At 43.8% G+C, this 25,695-nt stretch overlaps 1 protein-coding gene across 1 annotated transcript in view; it reads left to right on the top strand.

The window, feature by feature from the left end:
• pcnx2 (pecanex 2) overlaps positions 1–25,695 on the top strand; it is a gene marked incomplete at its 5' end in the record, with an annotated part of 36,139 nt that overhangs the window by 1,695 nt on the left and 8,749 nt on the right. The window contains 24 exons of the mRNA XM_084141976.1: positions 273–475; positions 11,781–11,898; positions 12,054–12,090; positions 12,474–13,619; positions 13,769–13,907; positions 14,010–14,170; positions 15,112–15,190; positions 15,329–15,464; positions 15,920–16,062; positions 16,191–16,344; positions 16,634–16,666; positions 17,842–18,013; positions 18,149–18,259; positions 18,380–18,471; positions 18,895–19,004; positions 19,115–19,223; positions 19,373–19,465; positions 19,751–19,901; positions 20,273–20,414; positions 22,326–22,503; positions 22,809–22,917; positions 23,114–23,243; positions 24,150–24,208; positions 24,381–24,596. Coding sequence (XP_083998102.1) covers positions 273–475; positions 11,781–11,898; positions 12,054–12,090; positions 12,474–13,619; positions 13,769–13,907; positions 14,010–14,170; positions 15,112–15,190; positions 15,329–15,464; positions 15,920–16,062; positions 16,191–16,344; positions 16,634–16,666; positions 17,842–18,013; positions 18,149–18,259; positions 18,380–18,471; positions 18,895–19,004; positions 19,115–19,223; positions 19,373–19,465; positions 19,751–19,901; positions 20,273–20,414; positions 22,326–22,503; positions 22,809–22,917; positions 23,114–23,243; positions 24,150–24,208; positions 24,381–24,596 — 4,021 coding nt within the window. The remainder of the gene's footprint in view (positions 1–272; positions 476–11,780; positions 11,899–12,053; positions 12,091–12,473; positions 13,620–13,768; positions 13,908–14,009; positions 14,171–15,111; positions 15,191–15,328; positions 15,465–15,919; positions 16,063–16,190; positions 16,345–16,633; positions 16,667–17,841; positions 18,014–18,148; positions 18,260–18,379; positions 18,472–18,894; positions 19,005–19,114; positions 19,224–19,372; positions 19,466–19,750; positions 19,902–20,272; positions 20,415–22,325; positions 22,504–22,808; positions 22,918–23,113; positions 23,244–24,149; positions 24,209–24,380; positions 24,597–25,695) is intronic.

Here is a 25,695-nt window from a genome sequence, read left to right as displayed (position 1 = left end):
TTTTTTCTTTCTTTCTTTCAGTATCACTCTTGGCTGTTTGAGCATAATATTGCAGCCACAAATAGCTGCTCTGGTGTTGGTGCTACACCCAAGATGAAGAGTTATGTTTCAGACTTAATTTGAGACTAGTTGTCATATTATTGAGGAAAGGTTGGGATGCACTCTGCACACTGTGATGAAGAAGATTAACTATTTTTTTTAAATGGAAGATTATTTTATTGTCAGGATATGTGTTTTGAGATATTGAGGGAGTTTGTGTGTTTTTTCCTCAGGCTCTTCCGCCCACCACCCTGGCACTTAGTATATACTGCACCTCAGTCACCATCTTCTTCATCACGATAAAGATGGTCAACTATCGCCTTCATGTGATGTTTGATAAAGGTGACGTTGTGCCCCCAAGCAGTCTCTCTGATGTCATCCAAGGTGCAGAGAATAAAAGCAACGCCTCAGATTCATGTCTTCCAGCTAAATTAAGGTGAGCCTGTTTATAAAAACAAAATATATAACCAATATAATCCTAAATATACAGTGCATTCAGAAAGTATTCAGACCCCTTGACTTTTTCCACATTTTGTTACGTTACAGCCTTATTCTAAACATGATTGAATTATTTTTTCCCTCATCAATCTACACACAATACCCCATATTGACGAAGTGAAAACAGTTTTTTAGATTTTTTTGCAAATGTATTAAAAATAAAAAACAGAAATACCTTATTTACATAAGTATTCAGACCCTTTTCTATGAGACTCGAAATTCAGCTCAGTTGTATCCTGTTTCCATTGATCATCCTTGAGATGTTTCTACAACTTGATTGGAGTCCATCTGGGGTAAATTCAATTGATTGGACATGATTTGGAAAGGCACACACCTGTCTATATAAGGTCCCACAGTTGACAATGCATGTCAGAGCAAAAACCAAGCCATGAGGTTGAAGGAATTGGCCATAGAGTTATGGGACAGGATTGTGTCGAGGCACAGATCTGGGGAAGGGTACCAAACATTTCTGCAGCATTGAAGGTCCCCAAGAACACAGTGGCCTCCATCATTCTTAAATGGAAGAAGTTTGGAACCACCAAGACTCTTCCTAGACCTGGCCACCCGGCCAAACTGAGCAATCGGGGGAGAAGGTCCTTGGTCAGGGAGGTGACCAAGAACCCGATAGTCACTCTGACTGAGCTCCAGAGTTCCTCTGTGGAGATGGGTGAACGTTCCAGAAGGACAACCATCTCTGCAGCACTCCACCAATCAGGCCTTAATGGTAGAGTGGCCAGACGGAAGCCACTCCTCAGTAAAAGGCACATGACAGCCCGCTTGGAGTTTGCCAAAAGGCACCTAAAGGACTCTCAGACCATGAGAAACAAGATTCTCTGGTCTGATGAAACCAAGATTGAATGCTTTGGCCTGAATGCCAAGCGTCACGTCTGGAGGAAACCTGGCACCATCCCTACGGTGAAGCATGGTGGTGGCAGCATCATGCTGTGGGGAAGTTTTTCAGTGGCAGGGACTGGGAGACTAGTCAGGATCGAGGGAAAGATGAACGGAGCAAAGAGAGATCCTTGGTCCTGTGTTCTCCCTGGCGTCCTTTCCCCCTTGCGGCAGGTGTGGGATGCAGGCGCGCGCTCGGCCTCTATCGTCCGCAATCAGCCATGTGGTGTGCGTTTTTGTGTTTGGAAAAGTGAGTGAGAGAGGAAATGGTTGCATATCCTAGAACCAATGGGTGTCTATGAGCAGGGGTTGTGAGAGGGAGCTTTCAATTTTGTGTAGATGAGGGATATACATTTTTAAATATAGTATACATCTAATCTATTTTTTTATTGTCCTATCATGATGGAACGATCCCCAACCCTATATCCTGGACACCCACCTGAGCGACCCATACACCAAAGAGAAGTTCCCATCTGTTTTATGGACCTGCTGTGAATTGCCTATATGCAGCCTAAACAGAGAAATAAATGCGGTCAGAGATCTACTTGAGCAGCACAGCCCCCTCAAGATTCTGAGCCTGCCTGGCAGGGTTGGTCCTACAAAGCCAGAGCCCCCGATGGGGAAGCATAATATACAAGGAAATTCTCAAAGCTGCTAATGAGAGCCTTGACGACCTTGTACCTAGCCGGTGGGGATTCCGGTGGGGTACCCCCACCCAGGTAGTGGCAGTGCTGGCAACACTGGCTGCAGTAACCTGTGGGGAGGGGGTCACACTCAGACAATCAGAGAGGAGGCTTACTATTGTGGCCCAAGTGGCACAAAATAATCAAAGGTATGACTGCACGGAGATGCTTGGGAAAATGGTTACAACGGGGGACCAGAATGTTTGTGTCTCAGGTGAAGAGGGTGGATCTGATCTCCATCACCTAGGACTTAACATAGATTAAATAGATTAATCAAATCTCACATTGTTGTTCACTTTTGCTCAATCTTGCATGCTTTCTCAAACGGTTGTAACTCTATATGCATTCGTAAATCAGGTCCTTTCTTGAGTTGGGCTCTGGGATGTAACAACCGTTGAGCATCTGATCTTGTGGCTGGTTGTGGGTGGGGGATGGGGGGGGGGGGGGGTTGAGTGTGTGTGTGTGTAATGTAATACAATGGCAATTCGGGTTATAGGTTAAAATCCTACGCATGAATGCCGACATTATTACACACATTAATTGATAATGATGGAAAATAAGATATGAAAGATATTTGAATAGATATTTTAAATAGCTATATAAATATATTGAGGTGAGAGCATTGGAAATGCTTTTGGCGGTTGACCTGCTTCTGTTTTGTGGGTGGCACTATGTGATGTTTTTGATGGATGGGTCCTGGCCCCTCTGGGGCATAGGGATCCGGGGGGACAGGGGTGGTATGCTGATCACTGGGATGACGGCCCAACTTGGGATGGGGAGGGGTTTTAGCGGGGGAATTAGTGGAGAACAATTGGAGGTGTCACACCCTGGCTCTGGGACTCTATATGTTGAGCCAGGGTGTGTTCATTCTATGTGTTCTGTTTCTATGTTGGGTGTTCTAGGTTGTGTATTCTATGTTTGCCTGAGTGACTCCCAATCAGAGGCAACGAGTGTCAGCTGTTTGGCTGGTTGTCTCTGATTGGGAGCCATATTTAACTGTATGTTTTCCCTTTGTGTTTGTGGGTTTTTGTTCCGTGTTCGGTCATTGATACCGTGGACGTCACGAGTCGTTTCTTGTATTGTATTGTGTACACTTTAACTAATTAAAGTATGTTCGTTCATCACGCTGCGCATTGGTCTCTCCCTGACGATCGTGACAGAAAAACCCACCATACCAGGACCAAGCAGCGTGTCCAGGAGCAGGCAGACTGGACATGGGAGGAAGCGCCAGGAAAGGAGATGGAGAGGCTGGCGATGGCCCAGGTGGGCAAATCGTGGTCCTGGGAGGACATGCTCGGGGGCAAAGGGCCATGGGCAAGGATTAAGGCCCTGGCGAGAGAGGAGCAGCGGCGTCAGCAGTGTCATCGTCGGAAGGACGAGAGGCAACCCCAAAAAAAATTTAGGGGGGGGCACACTGCATGGGCGGCTGGGCAGCAGGAGGCTGCCACAGGGCGATTTGGAGAGGAGGCCACCGGGTTTGGGGGGCCAGAAGGCAGGTTGGCGGAGCCTGGAAGGAGAGCGGAACCAACGTCCCGTACTCAGGCATGGCAGCATGGGACGGGGCAGGTTCCGCGGTATGCGGAGCGGCGTTCTGTGCCACGAGTGGTCCGGCATAGTCCTGTACGTCCTGTGTGAGCGCCCCGCACGTGTCGTGCGAAGGCGGGTATGCAGCCAGGACGGAGTGTGCCGGCTCAACGCTCGTGGTCTCCAATGCCTCTCCGCGGTCCTGGATATCCTGCTCCAGTGTCACGTGCTGTTATGCCAGTACGGGTACACAGCCCTGTACGTCCTGTGCGGATGCCTCACACAGAGTGTGTGAGGGTAGGCATTCAGCCGGGACGGGTTGTGGCCGCTCTTCACTCCAGGTCTCCTATCCGTCTCCACAGCCCGGTTCGGCCTGTCCCTGCTCCACGCACCAAGCCTACGGTGTGCGTCGCCAGCCCAGTCCGGCCTGTCCCTGCTCCACGCACCAAGCCTACGGTGTGCGTCGCCAGCCCAGCCCGGCCTGTCCCTGCTCCACGCACCAAGCCTACGGGGTGCGTCGCCAGCCCAGCCCGGCCTGTCCCTGCTCCACGCACCAAGCCTACGGGGTGCGTCGCCAGCCCAGCCCGGCCTGTTCCTGCTCCACGCACCAAGCCTACGGGGTGCGTCGCCAGCCCGGCCCGGCCTGTCCCTGCTCCACGCACCAAGTCTACGGTGCGCGTCGCCAGCCCGGCCCGGCCTGTTCCTGCCACTCGCACCAAGTATACTGTGCGCGTCGCCAGCCCGGCCCGGCCTGTTCCTGCCACTCGCACCAAGCCTACGGTGTGCGTCGCCAGCCCGGCCCGGCCTGTTCCTGCCACTCGCACCAAGCCTACGGTGCGCGTCGCCAGCCCGGCCCGGCCTGTTCCTGCACTCGCACCAAGCCAGGGGTGCGAGTCGCCAGCCCGGCCCGGCCTGTTCCTGCCACTCGCACCAAGCCAGGGGTGCGAGTCGTCAGCCTGGTCCAGAACGTTCCTGCTACTCGCACCAAGCCAGGGGTGCGAGTCGTCAGCCTGGTCCAGCCCGTTCCTGCTACTCGCACCAAGCCAGGGGTGCGAGTCGTCAGCCCGGTAAAGCCCGTTCCGGCTCCACGCACCAAGCCAGGGGTGCGCATCGTCAGCCCGGTCCGGCCCGTTGCTGCTCCACGCACCAAGCCAGGGGTGCGAGTCGTCAGTCCGGTGAGGCCCGTTCCGGCTCCACGCACCAAGCCAGGGGTGCGTATCGTCAGCCCGGTCCGGCCCGTTGCTGCTCCACGCACCAAGCCAGGGGTGCGCATCGTCAGCCCGGTCCGGTCCGTTCCTGCCTCACGCACCAAGCCAGGGGTGCGCGTCGTCAGTCCGGCACAACCCGTGCCTGGGTCATCGGTGCCAAATCAGGTACCGCTCAACTGCTCCACAACGGAGCTGAAGCTAGCCGTTCCTGCTACGTTCAGGTCAGCTCCAGCCAGCGGGGCCAGACCGGACCAGGGGCGCTATGGGGGGATTATTGGAGGGTGGTGGGCAAGGCCGGAGCCAGAACCGTTGCCGAGGAGGTATGCCCACCCAGCCCTCCCCTGTTTTGCTCTTATTGAGGCGCCGCGCCTTTAGGGGGGGGTACTGTCACACCCTGGCTCTGGGACTCTATATGTTGAGCCAGGGTGTGTTCATTCTATGTGTTCTGTTTCTATGTTGGGTGTTCTAGGTTGTGTATTCTATGTTTGCCTGAGTGACTCCCAATCAGAGGCAACGAGTGTCAGCTGTTTGGCTGGTTGTCTCTGATTGGGAGCCATATTTAACTGTATGTTTTCCCTTTGTGTTTGTGGGTTTTTGTTCCGTGTTCGGTCATTGATACCGTGGACGTCACGAGTCGTTTCTTGTATTGTATTGTGTACACTTTAACTAATTAAAGTATGTTCGTTCATCACGCTGCGCATTGGTCTCTCCCTGACGATCGTGACAGGAGGGTTATTTAGTAACATTGCAAATATCATGGTATAGCTATATGGACACTCAATCACTATGGTATTTTCTATTGGTAAATATACAAACACATATAATGACAAATAGATTTGAAACTTGTATCTCATTATGGTATGTGGTGAAATAAGTATAGCCAGTTATAATTGTAATGGCTAAGCAGATAATAACAAAAGAAGAACAATATTTACATGGCTCAAAGAGAAGGAATACAGTATAATATCTATTGTTTACAGGAAACCCATTCAACAATTCTAGATGAAGTTGCGTGGAAAAAGGAATGGGGGGGCGAAATATACTTCTCCCATGGGCTAAGAAACTCAAAAGGGGTGATGATATTAATTAACAGTAATTTCGATCCGAATGTGCAAATTGTCCAAACAGATACGCAAGGTAGATGGATTATTTTAAATATGTTATTGAACCATAAACAAATATGTCTCATTAACCTTTACGGACCAAATAATGATGATCCACACTTCTTAGAAAATATATATAATAAATTATCGACCTTGCAAGCAATTCAAGACTCTATTATTATGGTGGGAGATTATAATACCGTTGTAAATAGCTCAATGGACCGTAAAGGAAATCACACCACAAACAATCACCCTCATGCTCTTAAGGAAATCGTGAATGTCATGGATACATTAGAACTAGTAGATATATGGAGGCTTAAATATCCTGATCTAGTGAGATATACATGGTGGAGACTGTATCAAGCTAGTCGTCTTGACTTCTTTCTTATGTCATTCTCGTTGGCACCAAAAGTTTAAAAAGTGTTGATAGGGGACAGAATGCGGTCGGACCATCATATAATTGGCATATACATTACTCTTACTGAATTTCCACGTGGGCGAGGATATTGGAAATTTAATCAAAGCCTATTGGATGATAACTTGTTTTTAACTAGGACAGAGGAATTTATAACAGATTTTTTCCGACATAACATAGGTACAGCAAATCCCCTTATTGTATGGGACACCTTTAAATGTGCCTTTAGAGGCAATGCAATTCAGTACTCATCTCGAAAACAAAAGCAATTTAGGTCAAAAGAGTCCACACTAACAAAGGAAATAGAAGGTCTAACAGAACAGATATATAGCAATAAAAACTGTAACATAGAGGCTCAGAATAAATTAGAGGAAAAACAAATAGAAATTGAGAAATTTATTCAAGAAAGAGCAAGTGTAATATATAATAAAAATAAAGCAAACTGGATGGAATATGGGGAAAAATGCACCAAATGATTTTTTTATCTTCAACATAGGAATGCTACCAAAAATAATTTATTGATTCACCAAATTATCTTTTGAAGGAGGAAACATAGTACTTTAAGCATATGTTTTCGTTTCAGTCGCATCCATCTCCTCTAACTGAAGCTAATTGTAGAGATGTTTTTTCTATTGATAATGTCAAATTAACAGCCATACAGAAAGACTCATGTGAAGGTGAAATTACAGAGGAGGAACTTCTGGATGCAATTAAAGACTTTAAGTCCGGGAAAACTCCAGGGTTGGATGGCATACCAGTCGAGGTATACCAAACCTTTTTTGATATACTCAGAGGACCGTTATTAGCATGTTTTAACCACTCCTATGTAATTGGTAGATTATCAGACACTCAAGAAGAAGGTCTGATTTCATTATTACTGAAACAGGATACAAGTGGAAAATAAAAAGATCCAGTCCATTTTAAAAATTGGCGGCCCCTTACACTTCAGTGTTGTGATGCAAAAATTCTAGCAAAATGTATAGCGCATAGAATTAAAAAGATATTGTCGGACATTATTCATTCTAATCAGACAGGTTTTTTACATGGGCGATACATTGGAGATAATATAAGGCAAGTACTGGAAACAATAGAACACTATGAAAAATCTGGGAAGCCAGGCCTACTATTCATAGCAGACTTCGAAAAGGCATTTGATAAAGTACGACTGGGGTTTATATATAAATGCCTGGAGCATTTCAATTTTGGACAATCTCTTATAAATAGGGTTAAAATCATGTATACTAACCCTATGTGTAAAATAGTAAATAATGGCTATTTCTCAGAAAGTTTTAAACTGTCAAGAGGAGTGAAACAAGGTTGTCCACTATCGGCATATCTATTTATTATTGCCATCGAGATGTTAGCTATTAAAATCAGATCCAATAATAATATCAAGGGATTAGAAATCCAGGGCTTAAAAAACAAAGGTGTCATTGTACGCTGATGATTCATGTTTTTTTTTTTATCCACAACTTGAATCCCTCCACAGCCTCATAGAGGATCTAGATACATTTTCTAACCTCTCTGGATTACAACCAAATTATGATAAATGTACTATATTACGTATTGGATCACTAAAAAATACAATTTTTACATTACCATGTAGTTTACCAATAAAATGGTCTGATGGTGATGTGGATATACTCGGAATACATATCCCAAATGAAATAAATTATCTCACTCCAATACATTTTAATAGAAAGTTAACAAAAATAGATAAGATCTTGATTCCATGGAAAGGTAAATACCTGTCAATTTGTGGAAAAATTACCCTGATTAACTCTTTAGTATTATCCCAGTTTACCTATTTGCTTATGGTCTTGCCTATGCCTAGTGAACAGTTTTTTAAATTATATGAGAAAAAAATATTACATTTTATTTGGAACGGCAAGCCAGACAAAATTAAACGGGCCTATTTATATAATGAATATGAATTAGGAGGACAGAAATGATTAAATATTAAAGCATTAGACCTATCACTAAAAGCTTCAGTCATACAAAAACTATACTTAAATCCGAACTGGTTCTCTAGCAAACTAGTAAGATTGTCTCACCCAATGTTCAAGAAGGGACTTTTTCCCTTTATTCAGATTACAACCCCTCACTTTCAGGTATTTGAAAAGGAAATCATCACCCAAATATCACTATTTCTAAAACAAGCCATAGAAAGTTGGTTGCAATTTCAATTTAATTCTCCAGAAATGATAGAACAAATATTGCAACAAATATTGTGGTTAAACTCAAATATACTAAATGATAAAAATTTTTTTAAAAAAAGGTATAATCTTCGTAAATGATATTATCGGTAGGAATGGTGGAGTTATGTCACACATGCAGCTAACAAAAACATATGGAAATGTCTGCTCTACCCAAAATTACAACCAAATAATTGCAGCATTACCGCAAAAATGGAAGAGGAAAGTGGAAGGAGGAAAAAGTAAGGAACTTGTCTGTCGGCCTTGCATTAAAGAACATAATTGGTTAAAGAAAATTGTGATAAATAAAAAAGTTTACCACTTTCATTTAAGGACCAAAAGATTGACAGCCGTCCCATATAGATAGCAAAATAGTTGGGAAGAGATTTTTGACGTACCGATTCCTTGGCATAGTGTTTATGAACTGATACGCAAAACGACGCCTGATTCAAAACTTTGAATTTTTCAATTTAAATGATTATATACAATTCTTGCTACCAATAGAATGTTATTTGTATGGGGGATACAAGCTTCCCAGCTCTGCAGATTTGGGTGTGAAGAGACAGAATCATTAGATCATTTGTTTTGGTACTGTCCATTTGTAGCTTGTTTCTGGACACAGGTCCAGGAATGGCTGAAGGATTGCAATATTTGCATGGAGCTGACCCTGCAGATAGCACTACTGGGTGATCTGAAAAGTCATAGTCAATCGATCAATAATATAATAATACTTTTAGCAAAGATGTTTTATTTTCAATTCACAAACTGTAGAAACTATGAGAATAGAAAGGTTCAGAACTTTTGTAAAACATCACAGTACAGTTGAAAAATATATGGCAAATAGAAAACCAATATGGATGGTGTTAAGAGATAGATGGGAGGTGTTGAATGGAGCTAAAGGATGGGACTAATAACAACAACTAATAACAACAAGATAACTAGTGTAAGACATGCTGTGTCCATAATAAGTATATAGGTTATATATTGTGAGCTTTTGTGAAAGAGCACAGTTAGAAAGATATGGCATATAGAAGCATACCAGATGGACATCATGAAAATGATCGTAGGAAGTTCAGGAGTAAAAACAAACAAAATATAATTATTGACTGTGTCCATAAAATGTATATAGTATGTATAAGCATGAAGTAGAGGCCTAAGCATTGTTGTTCACTAGTTTACTCCAATTAGGGAGGGGATGGTGGGGTTGGAAAGTAATAAAGGGAAATATATATATTTTTTTAAAGGATATGTATGTATATATATATATGTATGTATGTGTATATATTTATGTGTATGTATGTGTATATATATATATATATATATATATATGCGAGAGAAAAAAACATATGGGGGATTGGAAGTGATGCAGACAATTACATTGATGGAAGTTACAATCTATCTACAATATTAAAGCTGATCTACCCCCTAAAAAAAAAAGAAAAGAGAGAGATCCTTGATGAAAACCTGCTCCAGAGCGCTCAGGACCTCAGACTGAGGCGAAGGTTCACCTTCCAACAGAAGAACGACCCTAAGCTCACAGCCAAGACAACGCAGGAGTGGCTTTGGGACAAGTCTTTGAATGTCCTTGAGTGGCCCAGCCAGAGCTCGGACCCGATCGAACATCTCTGGAGAGACCTGAAATTAGCTGTGCAGCTACACTCCCCATCCAACCTGAAGGCGCTTGAGAGGATTTGAAGAGAAGAATAGGAGAAACTCCCAAAATACAGGTGTGCCAAGATTGTAGCGTCATACCCAAGAAGACTCGAGGATGTAATCGCTGCCAAAGGTGCTTCAACCAAGTAATGAGTAAAGGGTCTGAATACTTATGTAAATGTGATATTTAATTTAAAAAATATACAGTATCTCACAAAAGTGAGTACACACCTCACATTTTTGTAAATATTTATTTGAGTATATCTTTTCATGTGACAACACTGAAGAAATTATACTTTGCTACAATGTAAAGTAGTGAGTGTACAGCTTGTATAACAGTGTAAATTTGCTGTCCCCTCAAAATAACTCAACACACAGCCATTAATGTCTAAACCGCTGGCAACTAAAGATGATGCACAAGAAAGCCCGCAAACAGTTTGCTGAAGACAAGCAGACTAAGGACATGGATTACTGGAACCATGTCCTGTGGTCTGACGAGACCAAGATAAACTTATTTGGTTCAGATGGTATCAAGCGTGTGTGGTGGCAACCAGGTGAGGAGTACAAAGACAAGTGTGTCTTGCCTACAGTCAAGCATGGTGGTGGGAGTGTCATGGTCTGGGGCTGCATGAGTGCTGCCGGCACTGGGGAGCTATAGTTCATTGAGGGAACCATGAATGCCAACATGTACTGTGACATACTGAAGCAGAGCATGATCCCCTCCCTTCGGAGACTGGGCCGCAGGGCAGTATTCCAACATGATAACGACCCCAAACACACTTCCAAGACGACCACTGCCTTGCTAAAGAAGCTGAGGGTAAAGGTGATGGACTGGCCAAGCATGTCTCCAGACCAAAACCCTATTGAGCATCTGTGGGGCATCCTCAAACGGAAGGTGGAGGAGTGCAAGGACTCTAACATCCACCAGCTCCGTGATGTCGTCATGGAGGAGTGGAAGAGGACTCCAGTGGCAACCTGTGAAGCTCTGGTGAACTCCATGCCCAAGAGGGTTAAGGCAGTGCTGGAAAATGATGGTGGCCACACAAAATATTGACACTTTGGGCCCAATTTGGACATTTTCACTTAGGGGCGTACTCACTTTTGTTGCCAGCGGTTTAGACATTAATGGCTGTGTGTTGTGTTATTTTGAGGGGACAGCAAATTTACACTGCTATACAAGCTGTACACTCACTACTTTACATTGTAGCAAAGTGTCAATTCTTCAGTGTTGTCACATGAAAAGATATACTCAAATATTTACAAAAATGTGAGGGGTGTACTCACTTTTGTGAGATACTGTATAAATTAGGAAACATTTCTAAAAAACTGTTTTTGCTTTGTCATTGTGGGGTACAGTGTGTAGATTCATGAGGAAAAAAAGCTATTTAATCAATTTTAGAATAAGGCTGTAACGTAACAAAATGTGGAAAAAGTCAAGGGGTCTGAATACTTTCCAAATGCACAATAGGCACAGATCTCTTTTGGGTAGTGCTTTTGTCTTAAAAACATGATTTCAGCCATTGATAAATTAACTACCACAGATGACCACATCTCTACATCTTTCCATAAAGGAAAAGCAGCACGGTTCCTGACAATGTTGCCATGACAATGTTGACAAGAAACAGGCCGAGTCCAGTCATCCAGGTTACAGTGAAACAGACAGAGACGGACCCTGGGTTGATTGGAGTGGTTAGTGTACCATTATAACTACTCTGCAGCTCCATTCTACTACTATATTATATTATGGAATATAAATTTTTGAGTTAAAGCTTAGATGTTAATGAGCACTGTCCCCCCTTTTTTCTTCTTCTATTAATCATCATCCATATCTCTTGCCCTTACAGGAGTGTCCAAAATCAGAAGACTTAAAGAATACTGAAGGTACTGTACTCTCCTATATTTTTAAAACTGGTCTGATTCCTACCTGTAGTGGGAAATGGGTTTTCTATTCTCAAATCTCACTGTGAGAATAAAATGCTCTTCCTGGAATGCATTGTATGGATGTAGTGATAAAATGATCACTACTCATTATGCTAGCCTAGCACATTATTGCTTCAAATATGCTCAGATAAGCATGTTGTCAGTTTCCAGTAAATGTTCTCACATAATGTTGGTTTTGCAAAGTGTTGCTGAAAAGATCTATATCCTTTATTGTTAGTTAAGAGCAGAAATTGTAATGACTGAGATGTTTTTCTTCTTTTATTTATGAGCCATTCTAAATTCCTGTCAGTATGCTCTTTGTAATAGTAGTGTATCTGTTGCAGCCCAGAGTGACAGGATCCCCAAGGAGAAACAACCCAGAGAGAGCCTACAGCCTGAGGAGGAGCTCTCCCCAGAGGACCTGTCTAGCCCCAACCCTGACCAGGCTGCCCCTCTCCTGCTGGGGGAGCAGAAGCATGTGGCTGGTAGGGAGACTGCTGATGAGGGATTGCCCTCCTCCAAGGGGAGTGATGAAGAAAGCACAGAGGAGACGGAGCAGGAGAAACAGCCCCAACAGGACCCCAACAACAACTCTCTAGAGGTCATTCAGGAGCATGATGACCCCCTCCCACCTCCTCCTCAGAATGACCAGCCAGAGGAGACATACTGCTCAGATGAGATCGCTGTTGTCTTTGTGGACAACTCTGGCCCATCAGCCCGCCTGGACGAGAACGACATGGTCAAGATCATCATCACCATGAGCTGTGATGCGCAGACGGCTGCGGAGCTGGAGGAGTCGGTCAAACAGAGCATCCTGGAGTCTGCCCACACACAGATGGGCATCGACCCTCATGGAGGGGCTGCTGGCGACTGCCTCATCAAAATCCCTGTTATCACCTTTGACTCGCCTGAGGATGATGAACGGAGTGATGCAGAGAATGAAGGGGAACCCTTTTCTGAGGCTGACCCTGCCCAGCTGCAGACCCCAAGCCCAGACGGCCAGATCACCAAAGAGTTGATGAGCGCTGACTCTGCCGCTCTGGACTGCCGGGACTTAGAGTACAACGAGGCAGACCTGGAACACCCCAGCCCCCAGTTGACCACAGCCGACAACAGCTCCTCTGGCATTGACGTCCACTCCCACCCTGACGAGAACGACCCTCCGGACCTCAACGTAGATGCAGACGGCTTCCTGCGAATCCCATCTATGTTCAGGAAGTACGGCCCGGGGGGCAGGACACACGTGCGAGGCCTGAGCATGGACAGCGGGAAGGATGCAGTCCTCATTGCTGACAGATCACAGAATAAACAGACCACCATGACCTCATCCAAGTCAGACCTGGAGGCCAAGGAGGGCCAGATCCCCAACGAGTCCAACTTTGTGGAGTTTGTGTCGCTGCTGGAGTCCATCAACAGCTCCAGGGGAGCCAGTGGCAGTGCAAACCCACCAGAGGAGGCGACAAAGGAGGAGGACAGAGCCATGGAGGAAGGTGAGTCCAGGCATATGCGGGGGGTTTGTCAGATAATGATGATATAAATGTAGACATTTAAGATTTTAGGAGGGAAGCTATTGTTTCTGTTGTACTAAAAGCTGTGTTTTACTCATTCTTGACTGGTAAAATTTGTATTGCTTTTGCAGAGGACGTCACTGCAAAATTTGAGGATAACACAGAGACAGAGAGACAGCAGGAGCAGCCAAACCCTCCCAATACTCTGGCCACAACAGACACCCTCCACACCATCTCCGAAACACGGATCCCCATTGTGTCCCCAGACAGGTAAACCTTTTCAAATGTCTCTTTGATATAAAAGGTTGTCATCACAATTGACTTTCTTTTGATATTTGATCTGATCTTTATTTTGATATAATTGTTGTACAGTTTGTCCTCTACTCTCAGTCCCCAGACAGACCGGGATAAAGACCCAGACTACGACTCCCTGCCCTCCCAAACATCTCAGTCAGAGAGCTCCATGCTCCAGGTCATATGCAGACCAGAGGCCACCAACAAGGAGGACGCCTATACTTTCCATACAGTCCACAGTAAGTACAAAATATTGTTGCGCTGCATTAATTCACTGAAGTCTACAAACTCGTTATAAACCCTGGATAATGTGGTAGTGAACTGACCCTTCACTAAGCTCCGCCCTAGAATTTTGGGCAACCAATCGCAGCACTTCAATGGATAGCAACTGTCGATACATTGGACAAGATTACGTTTAAATCGCATGAAAACTGATAGTTTTCTTCAAAAAATAAATGTGTAATTGGCTAAATAATTTAACAGTATCTTACTACTGCGATTCTTGAAATGAAGAGCCTGAGTATTTTTTAAATCCAAAATTATACTTTTGTTACATTGTTTGCTAGCTCAGCTGGTTAGCTAGCTCAGTCTCATTGACCACCAAACGTTGCTAACGCTAGCTAGCTAGCCACTTAATATAACTTGTTTTTCTCAAAATGTATGTTAGCTAGCTAACTCCCATCTGCTGTCGACATCAGGATATGATTTGAGAGCACTAGCTAGCTCCAAAAGTGGTTATAGCTTTGACTGCTTGCTGACAGTGAATTCAGGGCCAGTCAGTGGCTAGCTACACTACAAACATAATTCTACCAGGTTCCCGTGAAGCAATTGTAATGACAGTCCACCACAACATATCCAAGAGTTTCCTGATTAGCAAGGGGTAGTCTGTATTTAATTGAATTGTGTATTAGAAACACAGTTTGAGAATATTGTGAGTGGATTTGTTTATTAGAAACACAGTTTGAGATCATTGTGAGGGGATTTTCACCAGTGGTTCAATGGGAAATTGGGCTTCCCGGGAAAATGTTGGCAGAGGTTGCAACAGTAACCAAGGGTCAGTTGTCTGTGCTATTATTGCCCAGCTATTGTATAACATACTGTAGTGTAACATACTGTATATCACTTACATCATTTCAGGTAGGTGTTTTAAACATGAGGTTCTGTCTGCTCTCTATTCCAGGAGACAGACCTCGTAAGCTGTATGCTGAGAGAGCCCTAAACCTACCCCTCGGAGCTGAACTTATCACAGGCAACATGTGGTACTATAACCTCAGTTATTTAATATGTAATATTTGTATGAAGTTGATGTTGTGTTCTATTTACATTTGACAATGTTATTTTTTTATTTTATTTTTTACGTCATGTGCTTTTACATGTAAACCTTGTCGTGTACCCAGTGATCTCCTGTCCACTTCCTCCAACTCGGAGTGCCAGGACGGGCTGGCGGGCGGGCATACAGACTGCCCCTTCCAGCGCCGCATCATCCCTGCACACAGGCTTCGGCCTCGGAGAACTCACCCCGAAATCTTCCAGGTGACTACATCCCCCCCATCTCCTCTCTCCTCCCCACTCCACCCATAAACCCTTATCTGTCCCAGACAGTGGACGCAGGCAGCCAAGGCCAAGCGGTGCTCAGACTCAGCACTGCAAATCAGAGTGCTGGCCATTCATCAAACTATAGTGACTCTGTGAGCAGAACAGAAACTGCCTGCCTGGCTCAGACATCACATAGCACATTGTCCCTCTCAGCGCCTCAGTGTTCACAACACACACACACACACACACAGGAAATACACTGGGTGAAATGCACTGATGATTATTACTTACATTGTAGCTGTATGAGATAACTGATCTAAACATTATCTGTGTCATGACAGCGTGTAGTCAGTTGTCATGAGCTGAAACCAACAGTCATGACTGTTTAAGACATCTATTATGTCAGTGTTTAGATTTATTTTACACTACAACCTGAATTCTACCACTGACAGGAGGAGGACTCGATTGATGAATCATCAGAGACCTCCACACAGGAAAAGCCCTCTCGTAAGCTGTACTACAAGCTCAAGCTTTTTCCTGGGAAGTGGGTAAACATCTTGTATGACCGACTCACCTTGTTGGCGCTATTGGACAGGTAAGAGAAAGCGCTCCCATTCTATCTTTCCTTTTCCTTTCCCTTTTCCATTTCCCATTTTCCATCTCTCAGCGATTGATCAACTAGTTAACAGAGACTTTACTTTGACCTTTGCTCTCTGTCCTCAGGAACCATGATGTGGTGGAGAACATAGCAGTTGTGTTCCTGGCCTTCCTGGTGGCCTTCCTGGGATTCATTCTGCTCAACCACGGCTGCTTCAAAGACATCTGGGTTTTCCAGTTCTGCGTGGTCATCGCTAGCTGCCAGTACTCGTTGTTAAAGGTAAGGAAAGTATCTAATTTTGTTACAAAGCATGAGGCTTAATCATCCGTACAACCATTGCTTATCTGTATTGACATAATTCAGATCAGTGAAAGGATACCAGATCTGTGATAATACTGTGCTATTTTCAATGCCCCACCACATACTCCACTGTAACAATGGAATTAAGCTTTAGCTAAGTACTTTTTATCCGACACATTGCTGATGGAAACACATTTCTCGGTCAGTCATTGACTGTATTTCAGTTAATCATGTTAATAACACTTTGAACAAATTGTTTGTATTACAGAGTGTCCAACCTGATGCAGCCTCGCCAACACATGTGAGTCTGTATGGAACATATTCTAAAGTTATATTGTGAAGATACAGGTAACTGCCAAAATAATGGAAACAATTGAGTAAATGAGGGATACAAAGTATATTGGAAGCAGGTGCTTCCACACAGGTGTGGTTCCTGAGTTAATTAAGCAATTAACATCCCATCATGCTTAGGGTCATGTATAAAAATGCTGGGTAGGCCATTATTTTGGCAACCATGACTATGCCCCCATAGGATGACAATGCCCCCATCCACAGGACACGAGTGGTCACTGGATGGTTTGATGAGCATGAAAACTATGTAAACCATATGCCATGGCCGTCTCAGGCACCAGATCTCAACCCAATTGAACACCACTTATGGGAGATTCTGGAGCGGCGCCTGAGATAAAAATGCTAGGCAGGCCATTATTTCACAAATAATAAAGGAAAAGGCGCAACACTCACTAACCATTATTTTTATTTTATTTAAGCAAGGTTAAAAGATTAACATTTCGGCCTCCAATGGCCTTCATCTGAATAATCATCAGGATTATTCTGCTGAAGGCCATTGAAGGTTGAAACGTTAATATTTTAACCTTACTTAAATACATTTTTAGTTTAATGGTGAGCGAGTGTCGCTCCTTTTCCTTTTCTGTGTTTATTGAATTTTTTGGTTGCACCTCGACTCACGTTGTTTGAGCGCCCTCCACTTCTTTCCACAGGCCATTATTTTGGCCACTATTTTGGCTAGCATGGCTATGCCCCCATAGGATGACAATGCCTCCATCCACAGGGCACAAGTGGTCACTGAATGGTTTGATGAGAATGAAAACGATTCAAACTGTATGCTGTGACCGTCTAAATCACCAGATTTTAACCCAATTGAACACTTATGGGAGATTCTGGAGCAGCGCCTGTGACAGCATTTTCCACCACCATCAACAAAACATAAAATTATGGAAATTCTCATGGACTAATTGGGTCGCATCCCTCCAATAGAGTTCTAGATACTTGTAGAATCTATGCCAAGATACATTGAAGCTGTTCTGGTGGCCCAACGCTCTATTAAGACACTTTATGTTGGCTGTTACCTGTACATTTTCACTGGTTGTTTAGTTAAAAAAAAATTCCAGGTAGACGGTTCGAGGCTTTCTCTGTTTCATTTCTGTAGCACTCTCTTCTCTTGATGTTTTCCAGGGACACAATCAGATTGTTGCATACAGCCGGGCTGCTTATTTCTGTATTTTCTGTGGCCTTATTTGGATTCTGGAACAGATGTTAAGAAGTAAGGATCTGCCTGTGTCCACTGTATATGGCATCACCATAGTATTAGCAGATGCTCTCAAATTCTTGAGAGACATTTTAGTGGGTAAGTCACGTACCGTAAATCCTTCCTATGACCTTTTTTCAGTCATCTCCATGAAATTATTTTAGATGATGTGTTTTATTTTGACATTATAAAAAGCTTATAGTTCTAAAGTCATGTCTGTTCTTTATTCCACAGGCATCACCTACTGCTTTCCTATCACATTTCTCGTTGGCCTGTTCCCACAAATCAACACCTTTATGATTTACCTGCTTGAACAAATAGACATTCATTTCTTTGGTGGAACAGGTGAGTAGCACTCTCTTCTCTGTTTAGCTTGCCCTTCATAATACCATGAACTGAATGCATACTGTACCACCTTAAACCTAGCCCTCAACCTGATTCCTGTGTGTCCACTTCCTTTGTCAGCTGCAACTGGACTCCACTCAGCAGTGTACAGCATATTCCGTAGTCTGACGGCATTATCTTTGCTGTACGGTTTCTGTTTTGGAGCTCTGAAGGTAGGATTGAATTCATTATTGAGTAAAGACGTGTATGATTACATGAAGGATATGTTTTGCACTGCGACGGAACAGTTTGTTGCTGCAGAGGCAGCTTAGTCGAGCATGAAAAATCAAATCGTTTAAGTGGCACCTCTCTGTTCTTTCAGGCTAGTGAAACCATATTCTGCTTGGGTGATGATTTAGTATTTATAACTGCTGGTAAGAGGGGTATAAGTAAAAAAAAAAAAAAAACAGCCTCAAGTAGGCTCTCTGGTGGAAAAAGTTATGCCACTATGCCTGCAGTAAAGCAAAGTGTCCATATTCATCCTCACACATATCATGCCTGAATGAGTTCTCTGTATTTTTAGGGGATGGTTAGCATATAACATTTTAAATAAAATGTTCTGCTTAGGTGCAAATATCAATATTTCTATTCTAAAGGAGCCCTGGGATGAACAGCATACCCCAGCCTTGTTCTCTGGGTTCTGCGGCTTGCTGGTGGTTCTCTCCTATCATCTGAGTGGGCAGAGCAGTGATCCAACTGTGCTGATGTAAGCCGCCTGCTTTTCAGCTCCTCCTATTGTTATGCCTGCTAACATGCTGACTGTATGAGAGTTGTTAGTGCTAAGGTTAAGATATTCTCATTTGTTGTGCATGGCAGGTCTCTGATCAAATCCAAACTGATGCCCACTCTGGTGGACAGTGAGGAAGAGGATGAAGACTCAGAAGACATCAAGGATCCTCTTCCAGAGAAGCTCATGAATTCAGTGGTAAGTCAGAGACTTGCATTGTTTCCTCCACTTCTAAATGGATTTGTTCCACTCAAAAGCTGTCCTCTGTTTTTGTTTCAGGACAAAAGTTTGACTTTAACACATTATTACATTCCGCAATTGTGATATTGTATGATTTGCTTTTGCAGAAGGAGATTCTTCTTTCGGATCTTGTGGTCTGCTCCATTGCCTACATTTTAACGTTTGCTATTACTTCAAGCACTGTCTTCCTGTCCTTAAAGGTGGGTTACCTACATCCAAACACCATCTCTAAACGATGTGTCATAAGTGTTGTTTGTGTCATAAAGCAATGTTGTCTCATCAGTAAATAATGACTGTGGTGTCGTAAATAAAATGTTATTTCATCGGTTCGGTATTCAGTCAACCCCCCTTGCGCTCCCTCTCTCTCCCTCCCTCGCTCTCCCTCATCCTCTCTCTTTCCCTCTCCCTTTTCTCCCTTTCTCTCTCTCTCTCTCTCTCTCTCTCTCTCTCCCACACTCTCCCTCTCTCTCCCTCTTTCGCCACAGCCCTTTGTGACCATAGTACTGTATGCACTGGCAGGGACAGTGGGCTTTGTCACCCACTATCTCGTACCCCAGTTACGGAAGCACCACCCTTGGCTCTGGATCTCTCACCCAGTACTAAAGAGCAATGAGTACTCCCAGTTTGAGCCCAGAGGTCAGTCCTGCCTTTATTGTTAAAAAAAAATGTTTTCTGACACAATGCAATCTTTCCTACAGTAGGCCTTTTGCATCTCTGGCACAAATTTGATGAAACACTACATTTAATAGCCTATAGTTCTATACACATGTGTGGGTTCAGTTAGTTGGGGAAGACCTCCTTCCTGTGCTTTCATCTTTGTCTGATGTTGATTTTAGTTTATTTATAAATCAGTTTTCATTCCCCCTCTTCAAATCCAAAACCAATCCATGCAGTGTTGTCATTGATCCATTTTCACAAACAAAGAAGGACTATAAAGATTTGTCAAATGCTGCAAAAGTAATAAACAGCTCTTGCGTGTTGTGATTAAAGTTGATTTCATTTTCCAGATGATGCTCAGTTGATGTGGTTTGAGCGTCTGTACGTGGGCCTGCTGTGTTTTGAGAAATACGTGGTTTACCCAGCCATCATTCTGAGTGCGCTCACCAATGATGGCTTCTCACTCAGTCACCGCAAGAAGCTAGGCATCCAGTGAGTACCTTTCTCCTAAAGATTTGTATAAAAAACACATACTCCCTCCTTTCCCTGCAACCAAGACCCAGACCTGGGTCAAATGCAAAAGTATTTGAAAGTATTTGATGTGCGCTTGGTGTAATTTGGGGTTTGCACTTTTGGAACTATTCCAGTGGTTCCATTGTACCGAGCTAATTAAATCAAGCGCATGCCAAGTATTGGACGTATGTATTGCAGGTGGGCATTTATTGTCATGAGTCTTGCTTGCCCTGGAGGCAGAACTGAGCAGTTTCCACTAGATGGGCCAGCTGCAAAGTCAAAATGTTCTATATCATAAAAATTCATGAAAACAAAAATGCTTTTTGGTCTTAATTTAAGGTTAGGGTTAGACATTAGGGTTAGCAGTGTGGTTAAGGTTAGGTTTAAGTTTAAAATCAAATTGTATGACTTTGTGGCTGCTGTGCCAGCTAGTGACCACTCTGCAGAGATGCTTCCAGTACATGAGTCATCCCAATAAATGCCAACCTGTGTATGTATTTGACCCAGGTCTTCTAAGAACCATTTTCAGTTTGAAACCATTTTATTTAGATAATCTGTCTAACATTCAGTTTGGAATGTAAAGTTAATCTCTTGGCAGGTAGACAGTGTGAAATACTTTAAACGTGCCTCTGTCCCACTTACGTAATTACCTTAAAATGTCAACATAAATCTTAATGTGCAGGTAACTGCCAAAATAATGGAGCGTTACAAAGTATATTGAAATGAGGTGCTTCCACACAGGTGTGGTTCCTGAGTTAATTAAGCAGTTAACATCCCATGATGTATAAAAATACTAGGCAGGCCATTATTTTAGAAATAATAAAGGAAAAGGCGCAACACTCGCTAACCATTATTTGTATTTTATTTTATTTAAGGTTAAAAGATTAACATTTCGGCCTCCAATGGCCTTCATCTGAATAATCATCAGGATTATTCTGCTGAAGGCCATTAAAGGTCGAAACGTTAATCTTTTAACCTTACTTAAATACATTTTTAGTTTAATGGTGAGCGAGTGTCGCGCCTTTACCTTTTCTGTGTTTATTGAATTTTTTGGTTGCACCTCGACTCACGTTGTTTGAGCGCCCTCCAATTCTTTCCACAGGCCATTATTTTGGCCACTATTTTGGCTAGCATGGCTATGCCCCCATAGGATGACAATGCCTCCATCCACAGGGCACGAGTGGTCACTGAATGGTTTGATGAGAATGAAAACGATTCAAACCGTATGCTGTGACCGTCTAAATCACCAGATTTTAACCCAATTGAACACTTATGGGAGATTCTGGAGCAGCGCCTGTGATAGCACCATCAACAAAACACCAAGTTATGGAATTTCTCGTGGAAGAATGGTGTCGCATCCCTGCAATAGAGTTCCAGACACTTGCAGAATCTATGCCAAAGTGCATTGAAGCTGTTCTGGCTCGTGGTGGCCCAACACTCTATTAAGACACTTTATGTTGGTGTTTCCTTTATTTTGGCAGTTACCTGTAGCACCTGGGGAAACCTTTTCTGGAAACACACAGTTCTTCATAGGTTTATATAGTCTCCACCACTCCCTTCTGTGCATCTTGGAGGTGGAACAAAACCTAAGTACCTTAATCAATCACATAAATATAACTTTCAACCCAGTCTGAATTATGTACATGTACTAACTAGTAGACAGTCAGTCACTATGATGTCATCATCATCTGAGCCTGGTCATCATGACAACAGTCACTATGCATATCACTTCCCTTGCTAGGGAAGAAAGTGTGATGTATATACAGTATTTGCTAGTATTAGTGCATTTCTCTCCCCTGCCCCCCTCCCACTCCATGTCACCCCTCTGCTTTGCTCCGCTGTGTCATGCCTGTACACCTGAGTCGCTCAGGTCTCTGTGTCTCGCTCCAGCTGTGATGTCTTGTTGATGACAGTTGCTGGGTTGAAGCTCCTCCGCGCCTCCTTTTGCAATCCAAGCTTCCAGTTCGTCACTCTCATCTTCACAATCGTCTTCTTCGAGTTCGACTGCAGCAGGGCCTCAGAGACCTTTCTGCTGGACTTCTTTATCATGTCCATTGTCTTCCACAAGGTCAGTCTGCGACGTGACTGGAGACTGGTACACACACTCCCAATGACAGACCTCTCACTACGATAATGTAGGAAATGAATACAACTCACTATGACTGCGGTCCCCAAACTCCCTACAGTTGATTAACAAACGTACAGTAGTATTTTTTCGGGGTCTGTGTGAAGCAGCGAACACCTGCCAGCTGCTCTGTATATAGAGTGGCCTTCCTACTTTTGATTACCTTGGATTTATTTTAGGATCTGGTCTAAAAATAACTGACTTTGCTGTCTGTCAGTGACTCACAGCAGGTCTTTGTTCCTCTACAGCTCAGTGATCTGCTTCACAAGCTCCACTTCATCATGGTCTATATCGCACCGTGGCAGATCGCATGGGGCAGCGCCTTCCATGCATTTGCTCAGCCCTTCGCTGTGCCTCGTATCCTTTGGTTTTGACATGTGTAGGAACTACACAAGCTTCCACATATGTTTTGAGGTTGCTCTGACTGAAACTGTAATGTAACAGCGAATTTGACAGAAGATATGTGAGTATGGTAAACCTGTTGTCTCCAGTTGAATTGATACCTGTTGGTTGTTCCTTGGTTGTGGTGGTTCTCCTTCATGATGCAGCTCAGACTCAGCCATGTTGCTGCTGCAGACGTTCGTCACGACTCTGTTCTACACCCCTCTCAGCCCCTTCCTGGGCAGCGCCATCTTCATCACCTCCTACCCACGGCCCGTCAAGTTCTGGGAGAGGAACTACAAGTAATGGCCTTTCACCGTTCGCAGCATGAGATAAAGCACCATGAAATATGCATGCACCCCTTAATGCACCACGGTGTGTCGGCCGCACCCCAGGGCATCCAGCCTTAGAGATGGGACATGTGAAAGTCCATTATGAATAAAGAGGGGGATGAGGGACGTCCGACTCAGTTTGAGTCTATGACCAAACCATTGAGTTAGGTCACTGTCAATAACATTTTGTTTTTCATTTGATAAAAGTTCATTGTTAGTCACTCACATCTGCTTCATCTGTTTTTAATGTGTTCAGGAAATATGCAAGTGGTGAATTCTATGGCCTCCTAAATCCCCTGTGGACATCCATATAAGGACATTTCTGTCTCAGAGATGATGTCATGCACTCAGCTGAATGAGCTAAGTGTTAGTGCTATTCTGGATCCTTGGGATCCTTTAACCCTAAACCCTAACCTTAACCACTACCCTTACCCTAACCTTAACCCTTACCTTAACCATTTAAAATTTCAACTTCAATGGGGTAGGGACATCCCAAGGATTCCGGATAGCAAGGACCCTGAGCTAAGTGCTCTAGGCTAGGGATAGACAAGCAGAGTATAGAGACTACCAAAGATGGTGGATAAATGAAGAAGTCTTACTCAGGACGTTTGTCTCTCCCATTGCGGTAGCAACTGGGTCTGGTCTGTTTAGTTAATTGACTGAAAAAAGGAGCCAGTGAGATGTCTCGCTTCCGCTTCCATCTCTAACTCTACTCCAGTCACTGAGTTATTGATGAGGATTTATGTAACTCATTTAACAGACAGAAAAGGTCCTAAAAATAAACCAGAATGCTCTCCTATGGTATGTTAGACAATGTTTACCTTATTTTAATGAATGTACTGTCTCCCTAATCTATGGTTTTGTACCATTTTGCAGCACCAAACGCATTGACAACTCTAATAGCAGACTGGTATCTCAGGTTGATAAAGAGACAGGTAACATTGAGTTTATTGAATAAATATCAACATGTTTTTCCCCCTAATTAACGTTAAAATAATAATCTGATTTAGAATTTCTCAACTCTACAAGGATCTTCTTATGGTTAATACATGTTGGTTTGTTTCTCATGTCAATCAGTGTATTTTACATAAACCTTTATTCCCCCAGGATGCGACGACAACAACCTGAACTCCATCTTCTATGAGTATCTGACGCGCTCTCTGCAGCACTCTCTGTGTGGTGACTTGATGCTGGGCCGCTGGGGGAACTACAGCTCTGGAGACTGCTTCATCCTGGCCTCTGACTACCTCAACGCCTTCGTTCACCTCATCGAGATTGGCAACGGCCTGGTCACCTTCCAGCTCCGAGGCCTGGAGTTCAGAGGTCAGATACTGACTAATATACAGCAACACAGTGAGGAGCACTATACCACATCCAGAGCCATATACAGTGCATTCGGAAAGTATTCAGACCCTTTGACTTTTTCCACATTTTGTTACGTTACAGCCTTATTCTGAAATAGATTAAATCGTTTTTTCCCCTCATCAATCTACACACAATACCCCATAATGAAAAAGCAAAAACTGGTTTTTAGACATTTTTGCAAATGTATTAAAAATAAAATACTACATTTACATAAGTATTCAGACCCTTTACTCAGTACTTTGTTGAAGCACCTTTGGCAGCGATTACAGTCTCGAGTCTTCTTGGGTATGACGCTACAAGCTTGGCACACCTGTATTTGGGGAGTTTCTCCCATTCTTCTCTGCAGATCCTCTCAAGCTTTGTCAGTTGTATGGGGAGCATCGCTGCACAGCTATTTTCAGGTCTCTCCAGAGATGTTTGATCAGGTTCAAGTCCTGGCTCTGGCTGGGCCACTAAAGGACATTCAGAGACTTGTCCCAAAGTCACTCCTGCATTGTCTTGGCTGTGTGCTTACAGTCGTTGTCCTATTGGATGGTAAACCTTCGCCCCAGTCTGAGTTCCTGAGCACTCTGGAGCAGGTTTTCATCAAGGATCTCTCTGTACTTTGCGCCGTTCATCTTTCCCTCGATCCAGACTAGTCTCCCAGTCCCTGCCGCTGAAAAACATCCACACAGCATGATGCTGCCACCACCATGCTTCACCGTAGGGATGGTGCCAGATTTCCTCCGGAGGTGACCCTTGGCATTCAGGCCAAAGAGTTCAATCTTGGTTTCATCAGACCAGAGAATCTTGTTTCTCATGGTCTGAGAGTCCTTTAGGTGCCTTTTGGCAAACTCCAAGCGGGCTGTCATGTGCCTTTGACTGAGGAGTGGCTTCCATCTGGCCACTCTACCATAAAGGCCTGATTGGTGGAGTGCTGCAGAGATGGTTGTCCTTCTGGAAGGTTCTCCCATCTCCACAGAGGAACTCTGGAGCTCTGTCAGAGTGACCATCGGGTTCTTGGTCACCTCCCTGACCAAGGCCCTTCTCCCCCGATTGCTCAGTTTGGCCGGGCGGC

Source organism: Coregonus lavaretus (genome assembly GCF_964263955.1).
Source record: "Coregonus lavaretus genome assembly, chromosome: 25".
Lineage (NCBI taxonomy): Eukaryota > Metazoa > Chordata > Actinopteri > Salmoniformes > Salmonidae > Coregonus > Coregonus lavaretus.
Note: the sequence above shows the minus strand (reverse complement) of the source record. Positions and strands in the feature narration are given on the sequence as shown.